The following is a 17,157-nucleotide window of genomic DNA, read 5'->3' on the forward strand; positions in this document are numbered from 1 at the left end:
GCCATGCGACTCTCTGCCTTGCTAGCCTTGGCATCCAAGGTCACTCTGCCCCCCAACTACCGCTATGGGATGAACCGCCCAGGTTCCCTGGCAGACAAGAGGAGGAACCCTCCAGGGCTCAGGCGACGACGGGTGGCTGTGGAACCCATCTCTGATGAAGACTGGCATCTGTTCTGTGGGGACAGGGTGAGAGCCTAAGACAGGGGAGAGTGGTGGGAGGCTTCTGTTCAAGGATTGCCCCTTCTGACCCTCGTGTCTTCCACAGGTAGAGATCCTAGAAGGCAAGGATGCCGGGAAGCAAGGCAAAGTGGTTCAAGTTATTCGGCAGCGAAACTGGGTGGTCCTTGAAGGGCTGAATACGGTAAGTGAAGAGTGATGATGCGTGTGCTCAGAGGTGCCTGTCCCGTTTGTCCAGCTCCACCCAGAGTAGCTCAAGTGGCAGGAAATGGCTAAGGCTACTGATACAGCTGAACCTTCTACTTTTCAGCTTGAGCTAAATGCTCTGAACTGAATGTTTTCACACATCTTACTTTCTGCCATCCCCCCTCTTGGACAGCATTACCGTTACATCGGCAAGACCAAGGATACACGGGGAACCATGGTCCAGAGTGAAGCACCCTTGCTCCACCACCAGGTCAAACTCGTGGATCCTGTGGACAAGTAAGCATATGCGGCGCTTTTGCTACCTCTGAGTCCATGCAGGTGTGGCCCACATTTATTCAGTGGAATGGTGGGTTAGATGCCCTGGAAATTGAGATGGGGGGGTCTCATGGACATGACTCTTATAGAGGTCTCAGACAAACAAGATGGTGATCTTAGTGTTTTTAGCAATTGACTTAGGTTGGAGGGTAGCGGGAAGATGGTTCCCCAGCTGGACTCACCTCTTCTGTCTTCTAGGAAACCCACTGAGGTAGAGTGGAGATTCACTGAAGCAGGAGACCGGGTACGAGTCTCCACAAGATCAGGAAGAATTATTCCCAAACCTGAATTTCCCAGAGATGATGGTATCATCCCTGAAACATGGATTGGTGAGATCGGGTGAAGGGCACAAAGTTGGGGTGAGGGTGGTCGGAGTTGGGAATAAGGGGTGTTAAGCAGCTCTCATACCCATCATCTTTCCTCTGGCTCAATAGATGGCCCCAAAGATACGTCAGTGGAAGATGCTCTAGAAAGAACCTACGTGCCCTCTCTAAAGACCCTGGAGGAAGAGGTGATGGAGGCCATGGGGATCCAGGAGACCCGGAGACACAAGAAGGTCTATTGGTATTGAGGAGTCTGGAGGGCAGCTTCTCTCCTCCTTGTCTTGCCTTAGCTGGGCTCGTCTTCTTCAGATACCAATAAAGAGGCTTGCATTGTCCTCTGTGTACCGTTGTTATCTTCTAGTGGACTGACACCCCTAACTAGGATGCATTGGTTTCAGGGACTAAAGAGAGGCAGCATCTGTCCTGATGTCATGACAACCCAGATGGAAGTTCTCTAGCCTCAAGGCAGCCCTCGCAGGGGGCAGGGCTTGAAGACTTGGCTGGAAGCCAAAGGGAAAGACAGGGTTTCTCCATGGAAACCTGTGTATGAGACGATGCGTCGAGTAGAGTGGGGGTTCGGGGTGTGAGACCCAATTGTAGCATATCTGCAGGATGTGAGAGAGGGTATGCAACTATAATGAAGATTACAGTTTAATAAGTTAAAAAATACATTTTTACACATGACATAACACAGGAAGGGAGGGACAGGGTATGTAGCTGAATTATAAAACCATAATTCCAGGGAGGATGCAGGAACCTGGTTCTCTGGGTGAGGCTCTGCAGACTACCACCCACTGTGGCGCTGGGGTGACTGCAGATGGGAGTCCGAGACGTGCTTTCCTCAGGCTAAGTCACCTGTCCTCAGTCTCCAGCACAGAAAAGGCCTGGCCCAAAGGCCTCTTGGTGGCCACCAGAACCAGGTTTCTGGGAGAAAGTTCAGGGCTGAAGATGGGCAGGAGCTCAGCATGGAAGCCTGGGAGAAATGCAGGGCTACTCAGGAAGGTAGAAATAGGCCAACTTTAGACCTGCCTTCTGCCCAGCCTACGGGCAGAGTTCCTTTTTTTCATCATGGGGACTAACAACCCAGTTCTCTATCAGGATTTGGGTGCAGGAGGCAGTCCTCTGGGCATTGTAGGTTTCCCATACCACACAAGGTAGGGATGCTTGCTAAAAGTCACCACCAGAGGCTCATTCAGTAGGAATCTACATGAACAATTCCCTGGCCCCGCCCACCTGAGGGCTCTGAAGCAGGTAGACCAGGAATCACCCAGGGATGACCCTCACAGATGTTGGGGCTGGGACCTAAAGAAGCCCCAGAACTCCAGTCCCTCAGGCCCCAGCTGTAGGACACCCTTACCCTGTTCCTGAAGGTAGAGCAGTCGGTCCAGTAGAATGAGCGTCTCCACCAGTGGGGCCAGCAGAAGGGCCAGGCTGAAGAAGGCCACTACACGGTTCTCCTGGGCCTGATGGGCCTGAAGGGCAGCCAGGTTCAGTGGCAACTGTGGGTCCAGTCCCACTCGCTGTAGCCCCCGCTGCACGTATCTGTGGGGTAAGCCACAGACAACTCAGTCTGGTTTGGGGAATCTCCCCCTCCCACCCAAACTGTCCATTCCTAATTCGATTCCAGCTTTGCTTGATTTGTTACCTTAATAAGCATTTTTAAACGTTTCTCTGGCTGTGAGCTGTTTGTCCAATATCAAATTGATCCCCAAATTTATTTTCAGCCAGATTTGACTAATTCTTTACTGGTCTCTTATTTTTAAAAACTTGATAACCTCCTGATAAGAGTAACAACTTCCTTTTAAAGAAATTTTTAGAGGGCCTCCTGGTGGCGCAAGGAGTTAAGCACAGTACTATGAAGCTATCTGCAGCCTCTACAGCACAATTCGATACCCGGCTGGCCAGGGAGATACCCACATGGCACAGCAGACCTCTCCTGTCTCGCCTGCTGCTTCCCTCAGCAGTGCTTACAGTCAGTCTGCCTGTTCTGCTCCCCACTCTGTCTCTGGTGAATCCTCTCGCCCTCCCACACCTCTGGCCTGTACCTCAGTTCTTGTATGCATAAATAAATAAATCTTTAAAAAAATTTTTTGAGAAACTGCCGCAGAGAACTCAGTAATTCCTCTAGGTACATTTAGATTTTTTTTTTAGGATATTTAACAAGTGAGGGTCAGAGGGGGTCAGACTTCCAGTAGATGCCCCATCCCCTCCCCAACTTCCCCCAGCCTCACTCTTCAATCTTGAGCTCGTGGACCCTGGGGATCCCCTGCACCCCTGGCCGCTGAAGCTCAGGCTGGGCGTGTCGGATGACTGTCTCCAGCGCTGCCCGGTAGCAGTGGGTTCGGAGGCCAGGGCCTGCTTTCTGCAGCCGCTCAGCATATTCCTCCAGGGCGTGGCAGGCCCCCTCACGAAGCCTGTAGGGCAGTTCATTGCCTGGTAGCTTTGCCACCCACTGACTCAGTGGGTAGCCTCCAGGGTCACTCAGCTTCATGTAGCAGCAGCCCACTGAGGCCAGGGCCACCACCTCCGGGCAACAGGAGAAGTGCCTCAACAAGGCAACACTCAGATCCCCACAGGCATGGAGGCCTGTCAGCAGCAAGCGCACCCCACTCGGAGGTGGGTTCTCCAGTGGAAGCAGGAGCTCCTCACACAGGGTGGTAGGGTCTACCCACCTAACCACATGGTATGGAGAGAGGCGAGGGCCAGTTTGGACCACCTGTGGAGGCAGGGAAGGACAAAGATGGGACATTTGTTCTCTGTTCCCATGCCACCTCAGGCTACAGGAAGGGACTATCCTCCATTCCCTCCTAGGGAAGGAGGGAGAGAAGCTGGGGCATGGGAGACAGCTGAGCCTTAAAATCAGGAGGGATCAGCTCTGGGTCAGTCATGATTCACTGCAACTCTTCATCTGAGTCCTAGTATTCTGAGTATACTATGCAACTGGCCACTTCACAGTGGGGTGAGAAGATACACTGGTGTGGAAAGCAGTTTTTAAATAGAAAGTGCCCCTAGGCCTCCCTGGTGGCATAAGGAGTTAATTCTCAGTACTATGAAGCCATCTGCAGCCACTGCAGCTGGAGTTCAATCCCCGGCCAGGGAGCTGACCCACATGGCGCAGCAGACCTCTCCTGTCTCTCCCACTGCTCCCATCAGCAATGTATTTCTGTCAGTCTGCCTGTTCTGTTCCCCACTCTGTCTCTGGTGCACCTCTCCTCCTGCACCTCTGCTCTGGCCTGCACCCTGCTCTTGTATGCGTAAACAAATCTTTAAAAAAGAAAGTGTCTAAGACTGAGGGAGGAGGTTTTGCAAAGAAGGAACATCAGGAAAGGAGTAGCTGAAATCAGGAGCAGACCATGTCAGGCTGAGAAACTCAAAAGTGGAAGCTCAGTCCTAGCTGCAGGAAGGGCTGGCCTACCTGTGGGTTCCTCTTTTCTTCTTTCTCCAGAGCCTGCAAGAGCTCCCGGTCCAAATGCTGGGCTCTCTCCACCAGTCTCTGATCCCCTTCGATACTCTTCACCATCAGCCCCAGCCCCAGGGACATGAAGCGGGAGAGATGGCCCTGGAGTCACAAGGCAGGGGTGGAGACAGACCTGCTCAGCACCTCTCCACTGGCCTCCACTCTCTCAATGGCTGCGACCTGGGTCCGAGCACTGCCCCCCAGCCCCCTGCCTCCCCCCACACACACACACAAAGGGCATAAATTCTGCCCTGCCTATTTCACCACTCCTTGGCATCTGTCTTCCTGGGCCTGAGGCCTGATAAACCTGCCTTCTACAGTCCTAGCCCCACAACTCAGAAAACATTAGGAGTGTGGCTCACCTGGCCTGAGCCTACATCCACAATTTGGGTGCAGCCTGTGAGCTCACTCAGTTTCTTCACCAACTGAAAGAGAAGGGAACAAAGTTGTCCGGCCATTGGTAATTGACTCCCAGGGCAAATGTTCAAAACAAGGGTGCAGGAGCTAAAGCTGCAAAGGGAGGTGTGCAGAGGGTGCCATGGAAGACACATAGAAACCAAAATAGGGGTAGTGACCCCAGCTCAGGTTATTCTTCATGCTGCTCTCAGTGATTCAGCCTCTCTCACAGAACAAGGAGGGAAGCACCGGGAAGCACTGGGTAGACTGGAGGTATGAGACCAGGAATGAAACAGTGAGCCACCAACCAACCCAAGAGGAAAAGAAACCCTCCAAAACCAAGCATGGACATTACAGCACGCCTGTGAGGAAAGGTCCTTCTAGGGTGTGTGGTCTTGCAGGACTGGTATGAGGTACACACATTTTTGTAACCCACAGACTTAAAGAGTCCCCAGGCTCCCAGACACCCTAGCCATCTCACCTCTCCTAGCCTCCGAATTTCATGCTGTTTCTTGGGCCTGACATGTTTCCGGAATGGAGCTGTCAGGCGGGAGCTCTGGCTGGGGTTTTCCTGGAACTCTGAAGGGGTCCGGAACCCAGGCTTCCGGGTAAAGGCCAGAGCAGAGGCTGTGGACTTCAGGGCCAGCAGGGTGAGTGGCCACACCGACCTGTACCTGCAATAGCCCAGGTGCCAGTGAATAGTTCCGTCATGTTCAGATGCGCCAGTTGACAACCGAGGAAGCCTGTGAGACTGAGCAATGGCTCCTGTGGAGCACAGCATCCTGAATCCCCCAGCATTGGGCCCTGTTGCCCATACCTGACTACTTCCCCTTCCCCAGGCATTCCCAGCAGCAGTGTGGCCAGCTGTGGTGGGTTCAGTCCATCCAGTGCTTCCTGCCATGAGCAGGGGAGTGTGCCCCACAAGTTGTCCGTAAAAAATTCCTGCAGAGGGGTGGAGGAGGAGGGAGAGGGATCAGAGAGGGGGGCACTGTGGTGATGGTGCACAGGTGCATTGGTGAAGGAAACTCTATGGGGACTATACCTGAGGGGGTAGAGGGAAGCAAATATTGTTTAAAAATGAACAATGATATAAAAAAAATTAATATAAAAAAAATTCCTGCAGAGGGGAGTGGCAGTCAACAGGCTACTACAGGCCCATTCTCCCTACCCCATTCTCAGCACAGAGTCACTGGCTGCAATGAGTAGGTTCCTCCTACTCATCAAAGTCAACTCTTCTGAGAAGCCTGCTCCTATTCCCTCTAACTCCCAGGTGGCAGACCTCTCCTTCCTTAGAGCCCAGATGTAGTCTGGACACACCTCTCCTTTAATCCCTTTCCTCAATTACATGTCTCTTCCACTCCACTGAATTTAAGGTCAGGGATGACATCTCCTTCACATCTGTGTCCCCAACACCACCATGTTGACAGACACGCAGCATGTCTTCAACCTACCGTTATACATGCCAACACTATATATGCCAGATGTATTTTTATTCATCCATTTGTTTAAAACAAATTCTGGAGTTTTGGTTACATACCAAGTTCTATTCTAGATACAATGAACTAGACAAAATTCTAGCTCTTGCAAAGCTGACATAAAAGTGCCACACGAGAATAAAACATAATGGAGATTTTGAGAGTATTACTTTAGATAGAGCAATGAGGAACAAACCAACCCGAGGAGCTGACATCTGACCTGAGACTTGATTGATGAGCAGGAAACAGGACATGTAAAAAATAATTCAGGCAGTAGTTGTGAGAGGTGGGGGTAGCGGGGTAAGATGGGGGGGGCAGCCAACAAAATTTACAAATTTCCAGTTATAAAGCAGGTCATGTGATATAATGTACACGATCACTACAGTTAATCCTGTTGTATATTTCAACATTGCTGAGAGAAATAGGTCTTAAAAACTCCCATCACAGGGCCTCCCTGGTGGCGCAGTGGTTGAGCGCTGGGTTGCGAAGCTGCCCCGGCCGCTGGGCGAGGGTCCTACATGGCGAGCAGCCCTCTCCTGCCACCCGCTGCTCCCCTCAGCAGTGTACTTTTTCAGTCTGCCTGTTTTGCTCTCCGCTCTGGCTCTGGTGAATTCTCTCACCCTCCCACCCTTCTGACTGTACCCAGTGCTTGCATAAATAAATAAATATTAAAAAAAAAAAAACTCATCATGAGGCCTCCCTGGTGGCACAGGGGTTAAAGTCTCTCAGCGCTGTCAAGTTATTGCCAGCCACTATGGCATGAGTTTGATCCCCAGCCAGGAGCTAACCTACATGGCACAGCAGACCTTTCCTGTCTCACCTGCTGCTCCCCTCAGCAGTGTATTTCAGTAGATCCACCTGTTCTGCTTCAACCCCTTCGCCTACACCCCAGTTCTTATATGCATAAACAAATAAAAATAAATCTTTAAAAAAAAATCTCATCATGAGAAAAATGTAACCGTGCATGGTGATACATGTTGTCTAGGCTTATTGTGGTGATCATTTTGCAATATATACAAATATCAAATCACATGTCAAACGCCTGAAACAAACGTTATACATCAATTATATCTCAAAAAAAGGAAAAAAAAACCTTCAATAGAAAACACTTATAAAATACTTTAATATGCCAGGCACTGTTCCCAACATTGACATCTATGAAGGCATTTACTTCTCAAAGCAATCCTAAGAGGTAGGTACCAGTTTCATCCTACATTTCATAGATAAAGAAACTGACGCACAGCAATTAAAAACTTAAAAAAGTTATGGGCCTCCCCGGTGGCGCAGCGGTTGAGCGCTGGGTTGCGAAGCTGCCCGCGGCCTCTGCTGCGCCGGTTCGATCCCCGGCTGCTCCCCGGCCACCGGAGGAGGATCCCACATGGTGCGCAGACCTCTCCTGCCGCCCACTGCTCCCCTCAGCAGTGTACTTCAGTCCTTCTGCCTGCTCTGCTCCCCACTCTGGCTCTGGTGAATTCTCTCACCCTCCTGCGCTTCTGACTGTACCCAGTGCATGTATAAACAAAGCAAACAAACAAATATAATAAATAAATAAATAAACATGCCTCTAAAAAAAAAAAAGTTATAAAAAAAAAGTTATAAAAAAAGTTATTAAGTAACAAAGCTGGGACTTGAACCCAATTTGTGTTCCTGCTCTTAGCCATTCTACTCTTACCTTTCTGTGGAGGAAAAACATTCCAGGCAAATCAGTAAGTGCAAAGGCCTGAGTGCCCACCATATTTGTGGAAAGAAATCAGGACAGCAAGTGTGGGTGTGGTATAGTGAACGTGGGAGACAATGAAATGTGACGGGTTCAAGAGGCAGCAGGGAGATTATATAGGACTTTATGAATAATGATAAGGAGTTCAGATTTCATGAAAGCATGAAGGAATTAAGGAGTGTTGTGCTCGGCTTTCCATTTTAGAGATCAATCTGCCTTGTGAAGAATAGATGGGCAGAAACAAACAGAAAGATCAGTTTAGAAGTAGTTTAGAAGTAGTCCATGAGCGGGATGATGGGGGCTTGGTCCTAGCTAGTAGCAAGGAGATAGAGATAAATGGGTGAATTCACTATCTGTTCTGGAGGTAGGGTCAACAGGATTTGCTGAAGAATCAAGGACGGCTTCTGGGTTTTGGGCCTGAACAATTCAGTGGATGCTGGTGCTATTTATACACCAACTCATTTATTCTTCATAATAAACCTTCACACATGATTCTTTGACAGCTGAGAAATGGGGCTAAGAGGGATTTTTTTTTCCAATGCCCAGAGTTAACACACTAGGATTCTAGTCTGTCTGATTCCGAAGTTGGATGTGTTCATGCCACTATATACCAGAAACTTATTCAAAGCTTGGGTGAATGAACAGGTGTGTTCTTGGAAAACCTCACACGTTCCTAGTAGAATTCAACGTAGCCATGGCTCACGTGTCCATGAGTTTTATTACTCTGGATATTAAAAATCTTGCTAGATATTAAAAATATTGCTATCTATGTTATCTGAAAAAGAGGGCGACTGCCCCAGTTTAAATCTCTTCTTGTACAGTCAAAAGACCGAAACTGATGGAAGAAAAGGGCAAAAACCAACTCGCCAGTTTCTCTCCCTGTCGTGGGCACCTCAACAACCACACCACCGGGATACCCCGCCCACACCCCTGTGGCCTCACGATGATGTAGGCGTCCAGGATGGAACGGTAGAGAGCCAGAACTCGGGTGAGGTTCACAGCCAGCCGCCTCCTCTCCTCGTGAGACAGGCCCCGGGCGGAGACGCCCGGCATCCCGGGGTCCAGTCGGTGGCGCCGGGAGCGAGATCACGGCGAAGGAACCAGGGTCAGTACTACGAAACTCCAGCACCCAGGCCGAGCCAGGCAGAAGCCGGGGAATAAGGATCTCTGCACCTGGTCCCCAACGCTCCCTTTCCGGAGCTGGAAGTTCCGGGGGCAGACGTGAGGCGCTCTCCTGACGTCACAGATCGCGACGGCTCTCAGCGCCGAGGTGCCCGCGTGGACGGCCAGTGGGGCGCGGAGCCCGCGCCGTGACGCCACAGAGCGTGCGGGCGCCCCGCTCCAGGGGAGGGGCGGGCCAAGCTTCGGGCCCAGCCCCTCCCGGACCAGTCCCCTCCTCTCCCGGAAGTGAGGCCGGGGTACCCGGCGCTCCGCAGGTCCCCGCTGTCGCGGCCTTCCCACACCTTGGAGTTGTACCTCCACGGGGCTAGAGGGGCCGGGGAGCGCATCCCGCCCCCGCCCCCGCCCACGCCGCCCCCGCCCCCGCCGCCGCCCCCGCCGCTGCCGCTGCCCACACACTCGGAATCCCTGGCCTCCCTCCCGGAGGCAGGGGGGCTGCGGGCGCGTGCGCGTCGGCCCCCGGCGCGTTCCAATCCGCGGGCCTGCCGACCCGGGCCTCGGCGGCGCGCGCCAATTTCCGGATCCGGCTTCGGGCGCTTCCGGTCGTAGCGGAGCCGGTTGGGAGGTAGGTGTGTGAGTGTGGAGACCGGACGCCGTGGCCGGCGCCGCCGAAGCGTGCTCGCCGAGGCAGCCTGCCCCGACCTCGATTATCCGCAGGCCTCGATTTTCCCCTTGCTGGTATGTGTTGTCAAAGTTCCTTTCTTGGGAGAAGGACGTGAGGTGCTTGTGGCGATTTCCCCCATCCGGAGACAGGGAAGGAGTCGTCTGGATTTGTTATCTGTTATTCGTGGGTCTTGCGCTGGGGTGCCTGGAGAATCCAGAGGTCACATGTATCATGCCCGTCGCTGCTCTCAAGCATGCTTAGGTATTCCCTCCCTGGACAGGTGATAGAGTTCGTTTATTCTAGCTTTCCAGACTCACAAACCTCGAGCTCGATGGAATCTTTAACTCCTTGCGTTTACAAAGGAGGCTGATCTAGAGGAGGAAAATGACTGTTCTAAGACCAGACGGCTAGGGAATTGTGGGGTTTTGCCAGAATCAAGGCCTCCTGGCTCAGGCAGTGCTCATTTCATGTTGCAGCTTCATTTTCCCTCTACGTGAGGGAATTGCTCTGACGGCGCACCTCCATTCAGTCCTACAGAGGTGGGTCTTATTTTTTTCCAGGTCTGTAAGCTCAATTATGAGCTCTCTTCCCCAGGGTATACTACAAGCTTCCAGATGTTAGTCTGTGGAATTCATCAAAGGATGAGTCCTCAATCCTTCCATTGGTAAGCCAATCGTCCCAACAGCTCTCCCACCATCCACTGTCCTCATGTCTACCTTACTTCTCAATCTGGATTTTGGCAAACCTCCCCCGAAGAAGACATTAGAGGGGAATGCCAAGCACCAAAATTTTGTCAAAAAGCGTCGGCTCTTGGAACGGAGAGGCATTCTGAATAAGAAGAACCAGCCCGCTAACAAGGTACCTAAGTTGCGCTCAGAAGCACCAAAGAAAGAGGAAACTCCTAGGGTGGATGGGGCTTGGAGCACCCCTCCCCTTCAAAAAAAGAAGACGACAGCTACTGCTAGCAGTGGGTCAGAGCAGTCCTTGGACAAGAAAGCTGTGGTGCCTTGGCTGACCCCTGCCCCTTCACAGAAGGCCAGCTCTGTTGTGGCTAAAGTAGATCTGCTGGGTGAGTTTCAGAGTGCCCTTCCAAAGATAAAGCAGCACCCAACTCGCTCCAAGAAAAAGGGCCACCAGAAGAATGCTCCACAGAACTCTACTCAAGCTCCATCAGAGAATAAATGCTCTGGAGCGTCCCAGAAGATACCTGGTAAGATGGTGGCAATTGACTGTGAGATGGTAGGCACAGGACCCAAGGGGCATATCAGTTCCTTGGCTAGATGTAGCATCGTTAACTACAATGGAGATGTACTTTATGATGAGTACATTCGCCCCCCCTGCCACATTGTGGACTACCGTACCAGATGGAGTGGTATTCGGAAGCAGCACATGGTTAATGCTACACCCTTCAAGACTGCTCGGAGCCAGGTGAGAGGCATGGGACACAGTAGGAGTGGAGAGGTGGGTGGGGAGGGGTCCAAATCATTTTTTAGCAAAGAATATCAGCATGGGAAGGCACCAAAGGTGTGTGGCGGGACAGGCAGAGGAAGTGGAATGTTAGGAGGGAGAAGTCTTCCTGCTGGGGTAAAGAGTGGTGAAAATCTGGAAGGTACTTGTAGCTGGTGTAACACACTTCATCAAATGAGACTTATTTAAGGTTCCAAGGGGACTCCTGATCTGGGGAACTAGGAGTCTGCATAGAGAAATGGCAGCCAGTGATGGGCAGAGCAGCAGGCATGAGTGCCAGGGGGAAAGGGTCCAATTTGGGACAACCTTGTAGAGTTGGGGTTTAGGGCTTAGTAGGGAGAGGGGGAGAGGACTTCTCAAGCAAGAGGTAGCCTGGGGCAGGAGTGGAAGTGTCGGTAGGAGAGGGCAGGGCATTGATTGAAGATGGGGCATATTTGTGTAACTGGGTAGTCTGCAGTGAGGGGGTAAAAGACACCAGCCCTACTGGGTTCTCCTCTCATTCACTGTGCAAAACAAATCATCATTCCAGTCCTGCATGAGCAGTGGGGACAGTGGGGAGCACACAAATGAACAGGACAGGAAAGAGCTGCTGGGAGTTAAGGAGAAAGGGAGTTAAGGAGAAAGCGGGAGAGGGGAGCAAAAGGAACCTGCTGGTCTTGAAGAGGCCTCCAGAGGGCACCCTTACTCCATTTTGTAATTTCAGCATATTCTTTCCCTTCTTTAGACTGACTGTTCCAACCATTCCTTGTATGCCAAAACAATCAGTGGGAGGGAGGTTTACCAGAGGTGAAATGTCTGGATCTTAGAAAGAACTTGAAAGAGTTGAACATCCTGCGCCCCAGGGGTGCAGCTGAGCAGAGGTTTGGGAGAGGCAGAAGATGGGGTGACTCGGAGACAGCAAACCTGCTCAGCTTTCACAAGGGCTATGTGTTGAAGTTAATGTGAAGTAAAAGTGTTGGTGGACAGTAAACTGAAGGTGCAGCCAAGGAGCAACTAAATGCCCAGTTGGTTGGACTGCACTGGTTTGTGTGACAAAGCACCTCGGCATGGCCTCGCTGGGGTAAGGGGCTAAGGTCTATCCAGATGAGCCTGGCCCTTTCCCATTGGGACCCCATGTACTGATGCCAGGACTGTTGCTCTTGCTCACAACCTGTTTGGAACCCCTCTTTGGGAATGGCCTTTAGAGTCCATGGCTTATTCTTAGGTGGCCCTTGCTTTATTTTTTTATTTTTTAAAGATCTATTTATTTATGGGCCTCCCCTGGTGGCGCAGCAGTTGAGTGCTGGGCTGCGAAGCTGCCCACAGCCTCTGCAGCACCTGTTCAATCCTTGGCTGCCGGCGAGGGTCCCACAGGTCATGACAGATCTTTCCTGCCACGCCCGCTGCTCCCCTCAGCAGTGTATTTCTTCATCAGTCTGTTCTGTTCTCCGCTCTGGCACTGGTGAATTCTCTCACCCTCCTGCGCTTCTGACTGTACTCAATGCTTGTATAAATAAATAAATAAATCTTTTTTTTTTTTTAAGATCTATTTATTTTATTTATTTTTTTAAAGATTTATTTATTTATTTATTTATACAAGCACTGGGTACAGTCAGAAGCGCAGGAGGGTGCGAGAATTCACCAGAGCCAGAGCGGGGAGCAGAGCAGGCAGAAGGACCAAAGTACACTGCTGAGGGGAGCAGCGGGAGGCAGGAGAGGTCTGCGCGCCATGTGGGACCCTCCCCCGGTGGCCGGGGAGCAGCCGGGGATCGAACCGGCGCCGCAGAGGCTGCGGGCAGCTTCGCAACCCAGCGCTCAACTGCTGTGCCACCGGGGAGGCCCAAAAGATCTATTTATTTATGCATACAAGAGCTTGGGTACAGGCCAGAGATGCAGAGGGTGAGAGGATTCACCAGAGACAGAGTGGGGAACAGAACAGGCAGATCTACCAAAGTACACTGCTGAGGGGAGCAGCGGGCACAACAGGAGAGTCTGCTGTGCCATGTGGGTTTCTACCTGGCTGGCCAGGGATTGAATTCGTGCTGCAGAGGCTGTGATTATTTCATAGTGTGGTGCTTAACCCCTTGCGCCACCAGGGAGGCCCTGGGGCCCTCTCTAGATCCTGAAATGGTGAGAGGTTATTTGGTTCCAAGATTAGTGTAAACAGAGTTCTTCAAATGCTCCCTGATTGTGAGCTGGAGGAGTTAAAGCAATGGGACTGACTGTTAAAGCAGCACAGTCTGATCTGTCTCTGTAGCCTTTGTCCATGGGTGATTCTTAATCTTTTATAGCTTGTACACCCTTTGAGAGTCTGATGAAAACCAGAGATTTTCTTCTCCTCCACGCCCCCCCCAAAAAAAAACAAAACAAAACACCCACATCTTTATCCATCCATCACTCCTTACATGTAATTTGGGGCTTCCATTACCTGCTGGAACCCGACTTTGATTCCGTTTGTGCAGAATGTAATGTCAGGCCAGCATGACCATGGCTAAGGGACTTCCAGTGGAAGCCAGAACCCAGCTAGATAGTTACATGAATGTCTCAAACGTGAGTGTGCCTTGGGACTCAAAGCAAACTAATCTGTCATTGGAGTGAAGAGTAATGAGAAGGTAAGGAGCCACTGTGATGGAAGTCCAAAAGGGCATGCCATGAAACATGCCTGCTTTCACTTTGCAGGGAGGAGCTGGATTTTAGCCGAAAGAAAATGTGTGAGAGAGGGCATTTCGAGCACGAGGGAGGTGGGGCTGTTGGTAAAAGGAATCTAGAAGGATCTAAGGCCACACTGAACTTTTAGGATGTGGGTCCCCCACTTTTGAGTTCTTACCACCACCTCTTCCACACCTGTTTCAGATCTTGAAGATACTCACAGGGAAGATTGTGGTGGGGCATGCCATCCACAACGACTTCAAAGCCCTTCAGTACTTTCACCCCAAGTCCCTCACCCGTGACACCTCTCATATCCCCCTCCTCAACCGTAAGGCCGACTGCCCAGAGAATGCCACCATGTCCCTGAAGCGTCTCACCCAGAAGCTGCTGAATCGGGACATCCAGGTAATGTGTATCCCCAGATACTGCCACACCCCCAACTCAGGTTCTGGAGACCACCTTGTTGACCACCCTTATTGTCTCCAGAATTCCTCTGGTTATAGAAATACAGTCAGGGCCTCCCCGGTGGTGCAGCGGTTGAGCGTGGGTCGCGAAGCTGCCCGCAGCCTCTGCAGTGCCGGTTCGATCTCTGGCTGCTCCCCGGCCACTGGAGGAGGGTCCCACAAGGCGTGCAGACCTCTCCTGCCGCCCGCTGCTCCCCTCAGCAGTGTACTTCAGTCCTTCTACCTGCTCTGCTCCCCGCTCTGGCTCTGGTGAATTCTCTCACCCTCCCGCGCTTCTGACTGTACCCAGTGCTTGTATAAATCAATCAATCAATCTTGTATAAATAAATAAATAAATAAATCTTTTAAAAGAAAAAAAAAAATACAGTCAGGCTGCTTTGATGGGAACAGCTTTTTTGCTAGGGCCCCAATAAGTAGTCTTTCCATCAGCGCCTAAGGATAGTAATTCCAGGGCCTCCCCTGGTGGCGCAATGGTTGAGCGCTGGGCTGAGAAGCTGCCTGCGGCCTCTGCAGTACCAGTTCGATCCCCATCCACCGGCGAGGGTCCCACATTGCTTGCAGACCTCTCCTGCCGCGCCCACTGTTCCCCTCAGCAGTATATTTTGTCCGTCCGCCTGTTCTGCTCTCCGCTCTGGCTCTCGTGAATTCTCTCACCCTCCATGCTTCTGATTGTACCCAGTGCTTGTATAAATAAATAAGTAAATCTTTAAAAAAAAAAAAAAGATGATAATTCCTGTTCTAACAGCATTCCAGAGGGTACATGGAAAAGGAAAAGAGCTATATGTGGATTTAAAACCCTAATTCAAGTTGGGCCTCCCCGATGGCGCAGCGGTTGAGCGCTGAGTTGCGAAGCTGCCCGTGGCCTCCGCGGTGCTGGTTTGATCCCCTGCTGCTCCCCGGCCACCAGAGGAGGGTCCCACATGGCGCGCAGACCTCTCCTGCCGCCCGCTGCTCCCCTCAGCAGTGTACTTCGTCAGTCTGCCTGCTGTGCTCCCCGCTCTGGCTCTGGTGAATTCTCTCACCCTCCCGCGCTTCTGACTGTACCCAGTGCATGTATAAACAAACAAACAAATAAATTAATTAATTAAAAACATGCCTCTATTAAAAAAAATTGTTAATAAATAAAACCCTAGTTCAGAAGAGAAGGAAGCAGGTAGAGGTGTTCATCTATGAGATCACATCATGGATGCAAACACCTCTTGTGTGTTCATTTGCTTGGCATTTAGAGAAGCGGTGGGCTGCCTGACACCCTTCTTTTTTTTTTTTTATAGAGGCATGTTTTATTTGTTTGTTTGTTTGTTTGTTTGTTTTGCTTATACATGTACTGGGTACAGTCAGAAGCACAGGAGGGTGAGAGAAATTACCAGAGCCAGAGCGGGGAGCAGAGCAGGCAGAAGAACCGAAGTACACTGCTGAGGGGAGCAGCGGGCGGCAGGAGAGGTCTGCGCGCCATGTGGGACCCTCCTCGGGTGGCCGGGGAGCAGCCGGGGATCGAACCGGTGCCGCAGAGGCCGCGGGCAGCTTCGCGACCCAGCGCTCAACCACTGCGCCACCGGGGAGGCCCCCTGACACCCTTCTTATACAGACAGCTTTTAAGGAACTGGGGATAAGACTCAGAAGGCTTGTCTGATATGTGGCATGTTTTGTCTCTGCAGAATGTAGAACAATATGGCATATACATGTTGCCACATGGAAAGGATTGCAGCAATCAAAGCAATGACTTCCTTAGGAATTGAACCCTGAACTTAGATAAGGAGCAGGGCCCCACCCCGTTTTCCCTTTGCAGCAGTAGCAGCACAAACTGCACCCTAACAGCATGTGTGAGAAATGGGGGAGGTCAGCTGGGAAGGGAAGAAATAGTCTCTTGTAGCTTTATCCTCTTCTCTTATTCATTCAGGTTGGGAAAAGTGGACATTCCTCTGTGGAAGATGCTCAGGCCACCATGGAGCTGTACAAGTTGGTTGAAGTGGAGTGGGAACAGCACCTGGCCCAGAATCCTCCAGAAAACTAGTGGCATTGGGGGCACTGGTGATATGGGGAGGCGGAGGCAGCGCCCAGAAGAAACAGGACAGTGGGCCAAAGGACAGCTCAAGCAGCTGCGTACTTCGGAAGCCAAAGTTGTTGAGGAGAGAGAGGTTCCACCCCAGACTTAATAACTATTGAAATTTCACCTCTGGTGATGTGCTCTGTGTCTGGTTAAGTGTCCCGTGGGAGGAGGAAGCCTTGGAGACAGACCCCAGCCCCATGCTATTTACCTCTTACTGGTGCTAACCGAGGTCCCAGGGTATTTTGCTCCAGTCCAGCTTTTTACTTTCAGGGGCCAAGGCATGATGGAAATGTGGTTTCCCAAACTGCCTTATCAGTAGGGTGACCATATCCAATTTTACACCTTTTGTTCTCAAATAATTAACAGCATCCCCTTTCACTCTCAAAAGTATGCAGGTTGGATGATAAATGGTAGGGTCCCCTTGTGTAGATGAGTCTGCATCTAGGCCGTAAGGACGTCGCTGTTCCTCCTACCTTGACCCTAGAGCTGTCCCTGGTGAGCTTTCCTTCTTGGGGTTGCAGTGCAGTGGAGATAAGAGTGTGAACTTGAAAATCAAATTTAGGAAAGCAGTCTGGTTCCTAAAGCAATAGAGAATTTAGATCACACTTTTAGGTTGAAAGAGAATTTAAAGTGTTTTTAATCTTTGCTAAACCAAGCCTCTAAAAACTCAAATAATTCCCTTGATAACATTTTTATATTGG

The 17,157-nt window shown here is 51.1% G+C and overlaps 3 protein-coding genes across 3 annotated transcripts; 2 read left to right on the forward strand and 1 right to left on the reverse strand.

The window, feature by feature from the left end:
* Nucleotides 1–1,270, forward strand: MRPL24 (mitochondrial ribosomal protein L24; the record flags this gene model as incomplete). The annotated part of the gene is made up of 5 exons (XM_084242638.1): nt 1–186; nt 266–361; nt 557–660; nt 898–1,028; nt 1,134–1,270. Exons 1-5 carry the CDS (start codon nt 4–6, stop codon nt 1,268–1,270), a joined length of 651 nt encoding a protein of 216 aa, XP_084098764.1. The 5' UTR covers nt 1–3.
* A 1,105-nt stretch (nt 1,271–2,375) lies between these two features.
* METTL25B (methyltransferase like 25B) lies at nt 2,376–9,120 on the reverse strand (the record flags this gene model as incomplete). The annotated part of the gene is made up of 6 exons (XM_084243060.1): nt 2,376–2,564; nt 4,438–4,581; nt 4,842–4,904; nt 5,357–5,549; nt 5,693–5,817; nt 9,010–9,120. 6 exons carry the CDS (start codon nt 9,118–9,120, stop codon nt 2,376–2,378), a joined length of 825 nt encoding a protein of 274 aa, XP_084099186.1.
* A 1,438-nt stretch (nt 9,121–10,558) lies between these two features.
* ISG20L2 (interferon stimulated exonuclease gene 20 like 2) lies at nt 10,559–16,445 on the forward strand (the record flags this gene model as incomplete). Its single annotated transcript, XM_084243493.1, has 3 exons — nt 10,559–11,278; nt 14,150–14,350; nt 16,307–16,445. The coding sequence occupies 3 exons, from the start codon at nt 10,559–10,561 to the stop codon at nt 16,418–16,420; spliced, it is 1,035 nt and encodes a 344-aa protein (XP_084099619.1). The 3' UTR covers nt 16,421–16,445.
* Between the last annotated feature and the right edge of the window lie 712 nt (nt 16,446–17,157).

This window comes from Talpa europaea (genome assembly GCF_964194135.1).
Source record: "Talpa europaea genome assembly, chromosome: 9".
Taxonomy (NCBI): Eukaryota; Metazoa; Chordata; class Mammalia; order Eulipotyphla; family Talpidae; genus Talpa; species Talpa europaea.